This window comes from Malaclemys terrapin, chromosome 5 (assembly GCF_027887155.1).
Source record: "Malaclemys terrapin pileata isolate rMalTer1 chromosome 5, rMalTer1.hap1, whole genome shotgun sequence".
In the NCBI taxonomy this organism is placed as follows: Eukaryota; Metazoa; Chordata; order Testudines; family Emydidae; genus Malaclemys; species Malaclemys terrapin.
Window position 1 is genome coordinate 46,871,192 of NC_071509.1, and position 9,683 is coordinate 46,880,874.

A 9,683-nucleotide genomic window follows, 5' to 3' on the forward strand; every position below is an offset into this window, starting at 1 on the left:
GACTACATTCAATCCCCCTTATATCCTTACCCAGGTTTCTTCTCACAAAATTTATTCACAGGAATTCACCACAAAGAACTTCTTGTCACTCTCTCACCTTACAACGGGGTAGTCTATTTTTTGTCAAGGTGCAAATTTCTTGGTCAAAGGTATCTCAAGGTCCAGACTCCAGAGAAAATAATAAACAAATAATAACAATAATGAAAATAGTAAGTAAATAAAAAGATTTCAGAGTCCATTCAAAAGCATCTGGCAGTCTGTACTTGGCTTGCGGTCTGCCTTAGAGCATCACTCAGCTGTTTTATATACACACACGACCAATTTTCGTCAAACTTCGCACACAAGTTTTCCTTTCCCTTCACAGAAAATCTATCAGTTTTCAGGCAAAACTAGTTTTCATAGCCATAATTATAAAGGGTCTAAAATAGGACTTGTAATGGAACCTAATTGCAGCCTTAAGTTTGAAGGTATGGTTCCATAGCAGCATCTACAAATTTCAATATTTATGGTAAAAATTATAAAGGTTAACAATGCTTATGATACAGCTCATAAGCTAACACAAGGTATTATGATACAGCATAAACTAGTCAGCAAAGGTCTGGAAAGAAGTTTCTCCTCCCTGATTCAGTACTGCATAAACGGATGCACCATGGGAAATTACACATTTCTTTGAAGAATCTGTCAGTATTCAATGCAGAGGACAGGATACCTAAGTATTGACTATTGGTTTGTTCTAGGACTACAAATCTGATGTTCTTAACATTCTAAGGCTAGGTCCTTCAATGAGCTATGTGTAGGTGGACCTTGCAAGATCAGAGTCTCTAAATGCACATGATACATCAATGCTTGGCCAACTCAAGAAAGACTAGGTTTTCATAAGTCAATAGTTCAAAAAGCTGTGAAAGCACAATTCAGATGATTAAACTTACTTAAGAGTTTGGCATACAGTCCACCATGGCATAAAACTTGTCTCACATTGCCACAATTGTGTATTATGGACAGATCTTCAACTGAGATGAACTAGGACATGCATTTGTCATTCTCAATTATTTTGCTAAAAAGTAAACCACTTTCTAAGTAACAGAGAGTCCTGTGGCACCTTTAAGACTAACAGATGTATTGGAGCATAAGCTTTCGTGGGTGAATACCCACTTCGTCAGACGCATGTTCTTAAAGGTGCCACAGGACTCTCTGTTGCTTTTTACAGATCCAGACTAACATGGCTACCCCTCTGATACTTGACACTTTCAAAGTGCTTTTTTCATGATAGGATCATAAAAATCTACTTAATGTCATAGGAAGCCAGTCTACTAATCAATTTCCAAATAAATTTATAATTCATTGTAAAATAATCAAAAGCCTGTCAGTCTCAAATATCACCAATATAAGAACGGCCATACTGGGTCAGACCAAAGGTCCATCTAGCCCAGTATCCGGTCTTCCGATAATGGCCAATGCCAGGTGCCCCAGAGGGAATGGACAGAACCGGTAATCACCAAGTGATCCATCCCCTGTCGCCCATTTCCAGCTTCTGGCAAACAGATGCTAGGGACACCATCCCTGCCCATCCTGGCTAATAGCCACTGATGGACCTATCCTTCATGAATTTATCTAGTTCTTTATTGAACCCTGTTATAGTCTTGGCTTTCACAACATCCTCTAGCAAGGAGTTCCACAGGTTGACTGTGCATTGTGTGAAAAAATACTTCCTTTTGTTTGTTTTAAACCTGCTGCTTATTAATTTCATTTGGTGACCCCTAGTTCTTGTGTTATGAGAAGCAAAATAACACTTCCTTATTTACTTTTTCCACATCAGTCATGATTTTATAGACCTCTATCATATCCTTAGTCTCTTTTCCAAGCTGAAAAGTCCCAGTCTTATTAATCTCTCCTCATATAGCAGCCGGGTATATCCCGGCTCCATATCCCTAATCATTTTTGTGTCCCTTTTCTGAACCTCTTCCAATTCCACATATCTTTTTTGAGATAGGGCGACCAAATCTGCATGCAGTATTCAAGATGTGGGTGTACCATGGATTTATAGAGAGGCAATGATATTTTCTGTCTTAGTATCTATCCCTTTCTTAATGATTCCCAACGTTCTGTTCACTTTTTTGACTGCCGCTGCACATTGAGTGGATGTTTTCAGAGAACTATCCACAATGACTCCAAGATCTCTTTCTTGAGTGGTAACAGCTAACTTAGACCCTGTGGCAGGGTGGGGTAAAACCCCTTGAATGCCCTGCTAAAATGCTGGCTAAGCCCTGCTTTCGGGCAGAGAGGCCAGGGGTAGAGGCTCAAAGCAGCCAGCAGGGAAACCAGCTGCAGGCCCTAATGAGGGCTGGCTCACTGCAATAGACTGAGCTAAGCAGCGACAGCTGGGCTGAAGGCTAGGAGGGCTATAAAAGCCCTGAACAAAACTTAGTTAGGAGGCTAGCCTGGGAGGGGACAGGAGGCTACAGCTCTGTCTCCTCACCACAGGAAGGGAGCCTCAAGGGCCAAGAGACCCTGGAACGGGTTAGAAAGGGGATAACTGTTGGGGGATAAAGGGGACTACATGGTGGCACTGTAAAATAAAGCACAAGGGTGAAACACCGGAAGAAGGTGTGAGAACTCTTATTTTACCAGCCTAAGCACAGGGCAAGAAGGAGGAAACCTGTGAGGACCCTGTGACAGACCCCATCATTTTATATGTATTGTTAGGATTATGTTTTCCAATGTCCATTACTTTGCATTTATCAACATGGAATTTCATCAGCCATTTTGTTGTCCAGTCACCCAATTTTGAGAGATCCTTCTGTAGCTGTTCACAGTCTGCCTGGGACTTAATTATCTTAAGCAGTTTTGTATCTTCTGCAAATTTTGCCACTTCACTGTTTACCCCTTTTTTCAGATCATTTATGAATATGTTGAATAGGACTGGTCCCAGTACAGACCCCTGTGGGACACCATTACTTACTTCCCTCCATTTTGAAAACTGACCACTTATTCCTACCCTTTGTTTCCTATCTTTTAACCAGTTACCAGTCCATGAGAGGACCTTCCCTCTTATCCCATGACAACTTACTTTGCTTAAGAGCCTTTGGTGAGGGACCTTTGCAAAGGCTTTCTGAAAATTTAAGTACACTATATCCACATGCTTGTTGACCTCCTCAAAGAATTCTAGTAGATTGGTGAGGCATGATTTCCCTTTACAAAAACCATGCTGACTCTTCCCCAACAAATTATGTTCATCTATATGTCTGAAACTATAGTAAAGAACAAAATTGTCAATCAGTTTGCCCAGTACTGAAGTCACAAACACAAAGAAAACGTAATTTTAGGAATGGGAGAAAATTCTCATAATAAAATAATCCTTTACTAAAAGTACCTAATGTTTTGAAATCAAGGAAGTCTTATTCATACATTTAATAGACTACAGGGGTAAAGAAAATGGTTTGCCCTCTACTTCTCACAAGTCCCCAAATGAAAAAGGCTCCCTGGAAGCTAGATTAAACTTTCTTTGACCATGCCTTGTACATCCCCCTCTCCCTCTACAAAAAAAACCACACATTTGCACAAACACCATTACAAAAATCTCTGCAAGAATTAAGTTACGGAAGTGAAACAAATGTAAAACTGAAACGATTTACAGTCAACTAATCTGTGAGGAAACATTAAACAAATATATGATTAAAAGTGAAGAGTCAATTGTTCCAGGGAAAATTGGTTGATGAACAGTACAGATTAAAAAGCAACCAAACAACACAGAAGTAGGCGACCCATAACCTCATATCCTCCCCTGCAAAAAGAAATATTGCAAAACTCCTTATTAAAGTTTGAGTTATAATAGTGAAACAGATGTCTATGTAATATTAAGGCAACCTACTTCCTATTTCATCTGAACACCAATAAGCTATCAGAAAAGAAATTCAGCACCGTTGGAGAGTATGGATGAATGAAAAACTGTCTCTTCTTTGCATTTAGCTAATGCTATGTCTATATTACAGCCTATGTCAGCATAATTTGTGTCACTCAGGGGTGTGAATAAACCACCCCTCTGAGCGACATAAGTGCTTGTGTACACAGCGCTGTGTCAGTGGGAGAGCTTTTCCCACCGACATAGCTTCTACTGTTCGCGGAGGTGGTTTTATTATGCCAATGGGAGAGCGTGGAGGGACATTAAAAAGGGTACTAACAGTGATTCCCCCAAGTAACAGTGACTCCTCCCCCCATAATTAGTCCCCACACTTTAAAATCCAACAGTTTCACCAAGTACAAAAATCTCTTAAAGTCCTGCTGGTTTTTCTTCTATTAGTATAACAAGCTCTCTTCCATCGGCACAGAGTGTCTTTACCAGACATGCTTCAGCGGTGTAGCTGCATCTGTACAGCTGCAGAACTGTACATGTAAATATGCCCCTAAATAACAAAATATTCTGAATCTTAGTTTAGTAGTGATGCTAACCTCCTGTTGTCTGTGAGAAGGGAGAACATTGTAATTTTCACACTCACAGTGGGAGTTGTGATGCTGCAATAGTAGAGTCTGCTAGTCTGAGGGGAGAGAGAAATTTTTTCAAGAAGCATCACTCTTATTCTCTAGATCAGCTAAATATATAGCCAAAGCAAATTTAATCAGAGATGAATGACGTGTTTTTAAACAAAGGTTTCCCCCCCATGCCCATCCTTACATGCCTCAGCTGAAAGAAAAATCATTTGCCACAAAGAAGTGCAGTCATGTGCACTGAAAAAAATCTGGTAGCAAATTCCAAAGTGTAGTTCTAGTCTGAAAACTGATCATGCAAAAATGGCACCTTTTTATTTAAAATTATTTTCCCTGTATATTCATAATAATAGTTATTTCCTTTTCAGATTAACATATTTTTACTACTTATTATTCCAGTTACTACTACAGAGACATCAAGTTAAGGGACAATGAGCTGGATATCACATCAACGGAACTGTTAACCAAAGTGCAGTCTGTTTCTGAAGTATCAAACAGAAAGAACCCTATATGACTGTCAGGGCAGTTTGAAGAGGTGGAAATTAAATAAGAAAAAAACAAAACATTTTTTTATTTGTAAACAGAACAGCAAATCTGGAAATTGTTGATAGACTGAAATGGAACATCACATTCCATTTCAGGGTCACTTGAAGAAATGACTGAGTGGATTCAGGATTTAGTTTATCTTTTCTGAGATTAAGCATTAAGGTAGACAAAATGTAAGAGGATAAAAAGAAGAAGAAAGGAAAACTAGGAGGAGACAGAAGGAGTAACTCTACCCCAATATCTAGCCTTATGAGTTCCCAAATAGATCTGGCCCAATTCTAAGTGCCCTGCTTTGCAATCCAAACAACACTGGAAAAACCAGGGTAAAAGTGGAGATACTTCACCCTTAGAAAAAGGTGCATGCTTTTATTCTTGCTAGGATTAGTATAAAATTAAAAAAATAAAGTTAGCCTAAGTTTGGTTAAGAAAATAACATTTTCACTTTATAGTTCATGGCCAGTAGGGAAAAGGCCCCAATTAGCAAGTAAATGAAGGCGGTGAGAATAGTAAGTAGTGTTACTTGTAGTATGGGAAGGATGTATAGTTCCCAAAGTAACTAATAAAGTAAAAAAGGTGCAGTACTGTCTAAAAAGAAACAAGCCCAAACCTTCCCAGTGTTCTGCTGATAAGCAAGGAGGTGGGCAACAAGATAAGAAAGAAAAGACCTTGGGGAAAAAAAGGGAGTCTGTGAATCTTATCTGGATTAAGACTGGAAATAAGGGTGAATTGTCTCAAATTGGTTTTTAGCTGAACTTAGTAATTGGCAATGACATCACTTGTTTGTTAAAGGGTATAAACAGTAAACTCTTAAAGGGGTTTATTGCTAATACTTGCCTGACCACGGTGGAGCAGACCAATATGGGTCTAAGCATCTCTGGGTTTAGCCTATTTGTAAGTATACTGATCACATGCTTATAAATATTGTTAGTTATTGTATTGGATGTAGTGACTGCTTATTGTTAAGCTGTTAGACATGTTTAGAGCAACTGCATAAGATACCCTCTGGCCTTTGGATTTAATAAATAAATGTATGGTTAAATTAGTGTTTGGTGATTTCCCATATCAATATTAATAACTTCAAATATTATTACTAATTTCAACACTTGCCTTTAAGGAGGGAGCAGGGAATAACAAAAACAAAACAAAGGAAAAACCACACATGCAAGAACACTTTTCTTCCAAGGACTGAATGAAGAACTGGCAGATAAACGACATTCCATTATTTTATACTTACCATGTTGCTACTGAACCCAAATGGCAAGTCAGTTTCTATAGACTATAGCTGAAGACATTGGACATTGCTTAACTGAGGAGATTTTCACATAGCATAGTGATATAGTATCTGCAATACTTTTATATTAGGATCAGTTTTAAATACTCATTTTTAGAAACTTAAAATGAAAGAAATATCCAAGCAGCATTCATCCCTCCAATTTTGCCTTTTTACATAAGGACTCTCAGAAGGCAGTCTTACAGCTGTCTTCCACAGTGCCTCACCTTGGGGAATCCTTCTATGGCTGGAGCTGGGGCTTTTAGAGCCCCTTTACACTAACATACTGGAACCTCAGAGTGAGGGTAAGGATCTCACTCTAGAATTGCTGGAAAGTTTTCTTTATAAATGTAGATGGATGCTATCATAATGTAAAATGCTTGCTTGTAAAAATTATTTGGAAACCTAAGCTTGGTACGTGGTTCTAATTTGATTCAACTCTTTCCACACTGACCAAGCAAGCCATATTTGAAAATAATTTAGCTTGAATAATATTTAAAGGCCAGTACAAATGGCTCTACAATTAGTTTGACTATGTCACTGAAACAAGAAAATGAAAGGATACTAAACCTAGTCAATTTCTCTATTAATTTAAAAAAAAAAAACAGGAAGTATAGTGTGAAAAGATATTAGAGAACATACGTTTTTCTGTATTTTTTCTACTTGTACTTAGCCGTCAATGAAAATTAACATATTTGATAAAAATATAGAAATAATTAACGTAAGTACTAGAAAGTTAAAAGAGGGCTAAATTGCACCACTAAACCCATCTCATACCTTGTGCCACCACAGGAGTAAACCAGGAAGTAATTGTGCCTCAGTATATCACAATTCTTCATCTGTTTCCTCTTTTCTCTGGATTGGAGTAAGTTACTTCACACCTTTTCAGTGCTCATCTTATTCCCTACTTTCTTTATGTGCCTGGCCAGGTAAAGAAACTAGGAATCAGGCGGTATAGCCAAGGCTTCTACCTATCTACTTGCTAGGGCAGGGGGAGACATATTAAGACAGTAGACCCGGTTTCCATTCTATCCAACCCTTCCCCAACCCAGCCCTCTACTGCAGCAGTAGCAATCTGAGCAGGCCTTACGCAAACATGCAGGGAAATAAGGGCAGGGCCTTAATAACCTTTCTTACTCCCCTCCATGCCAACTAAGGGTTAGGGATAATCCAACCCATAGTGTGCAAAAGTTTGATTCAAATGTGAAATCCTACAACATATCCAAATAAATTAAATGCAAACCTACAATAATGAAATGTTACTACTGCTCAAAGTTATAACTTTCGCAGCAACCATGATTCAGTCTCACTGGCCAGAAAGAAATACATGAACTCTAATGCTATATATAATACTAAATAATAATTTTCCTCCAAAATTACAATTACTATAGTAATTATAATTTTGATTTTTGTGTAAAGCCTCAAATTAATTGCATTAACATAACTTTTACATTTATCCTAATAAAATGCACATCTTTCTTGTGATATATTGCTTTTATAAAGTGGTTCATTATATTTTTAAATATATCATGCATAAGGGATTTTTAAACCGTCATGCGTCTGACGAAGTGGGTATTCACCCACGAAAGCTTATGCTCCAATACATCTGTTAGTCTATAAGGTGCCACAGGACTCTGTTGCTTTTAAACCTAGTGATTAGTGAATCCTAACTGAGCAAGATGCCCAATATCTACACAGTCCTCAATGTTCAGGCAAATTGTGCCATAAATGCCTCTCATAATTTATGCACTAAGAATTACTGCATCCTGTGTCCCATGTGTGAACAAACAGAATGCACGCACCATCCTTTAAAGCAGGGGTCGGCAACCTGAGGCACGCGGGCTGATTTTTAGTGGCATGCTGCTGCCAACCAAGGTTCCGGCCGCCAGCCCCGCTCAGCCCGCTGCCGGCCTGGATTACAGAACCCCAGACTAGCAGTGGGAAGAGCCTGGGGTTCCGACCACTGGCCCCTTGCCAGCCGGGGTCCCAGCTGCCGGCCCCGCTCAGCACGCAGCCGGTCTGGCATGCAAAACCTTTTACTGGCACGCAAAACCTTAAATTAATGAAGACTTGGCACACCACTTCTCAAAGATTGCCGACCCCTGCTTTAAAGAATGAAAAAGTCAAGGTAATCAGTCATAACTTCAACAGGATAACAGCATTCCCATTCATCTCCTGTTGCTCGGCATTGATGTGGATAGACAACATACTCTGTGCAAAAGCCAGTGAGGTGAACAAGAAAAGTCTTTATGGAAAAGTTCATAATTCAAAGAAGGAAAATATTGCACTGAAGTTACAGAATTCAGCCAGGCACCAAGCCTACTACAAAAACAATGATGGCAACATGAAATGACTGCTGTTGTATACTTACACAAATACTAGCTCTAAATAACAATGAAAATACTTTTTTGCCAACTACCCAGAACACGTATAATAAAAACTCCCATTTTAGTGAAGAAATGGTATTCAGGAGAGACTGGATTTGGGGGGCGGGAGAGGCAGGCTTTGACAGCTGACCCAGGGCTCTCCTGCCAGGTGTGCGCTAGAGGGGGAAGCAGGGAGACATGAGGCGTGGGGGTAAGAGAGACAGACGCAGGAGAGAGCAGTGAAAAGGGGGCGCACAGGGGAAGATGAGGCGCAAGGAGGAGAGCGAGGCAGATGACAAAGAGACAAAGCACGGGCGGCAGGTTTGCAGGTGGAGAGGGCATTCAGACACTACGGTGATAGGCGTGGGCAGAGCAGAGCCCATTCAATTGCCAGCGCAAGGCACAAACCGCAGTCGGGCTCCAGCCGGGGGGAGCGATTCTCCGCCTCGTCTCTCTGCGGTCCCCCCGGTGCAGCACAGCTCCCGATACAGGGGAGACAATGAGGCAGCTAAACGGAGGCGTCCCCGGCCCAGCGAGGGGCTGCGGTGGCACTCACCCTCCGCTCTGGAGCGGATCTCGGACACGGTTTTCTGCACCGCGGGCATCGTCGCTGGCTCGGAGAGGGTGAACGCGCCGCCTGCGCCCGAGCTCGGCACCTGTCGCTGGGGCCGCCCCCGAGGCCGTGCAGGTGCAGCTCTGCCGGGGGGCCCGCACGGGCAGGGCCTGGCAGGGGAAGGGGAGACTGTTGGGCTCTGTCTCACGCTGCGGTCGCAAGCCCCGAAAACCTGCAGTTAACGAGACTGCTGCTGCTCGCAACTGACAGTAGCAGCGCGAGCGCTGCTCACCCTCTCCGCCCCTAGGAACGTACCAACTTCTCCCCACCCCACCTCGCCAACAAGGTGTCCACTTCAGCCTCCATGTCTCTCTGGCTGAGCAGGGTCCAAACCCCAATAATACAGGTACATGGGCCTGCCTTCCAGAGGCAAGGATCACTTGTGGACCGTTCCGTCACCACCACC

The 9,683-nt window shown here is 41.3% G+C and overlaps 1 protein-coding gene across 3 annotated transcripts in view; it reads right to left on the reverse strand.

Annotated features, from left to right (window-relative positions):
* ATP8A1 (ATPase phospholipid transporting 8A1) overlaps nucleotides 1-9,464 on the reverse strand; it is a 245,141-nt gene extending 235,677 nt beyond the window's left edge. For all 3 annotated transcript variants that reach the window (XM_054029714.1, XM_054029717.1, XM_054029715.1), the window contains exon 1: nucleotides 9,221-9,464. In XM_054029714.1, coding sequence (XP_053885689.1) covers nucleotides 9,221-9,269 — 49 coding nt within the window. In that variant the 5' untranslated portion in view covers nucleotides 9,270-9,464. The remainder of the gene's footprint in view (nucleotides 1-9,220) is intronic.
* Between the last annotated feature and the right edge of the window lie 219 nt (nucleotides 9,465-9,683).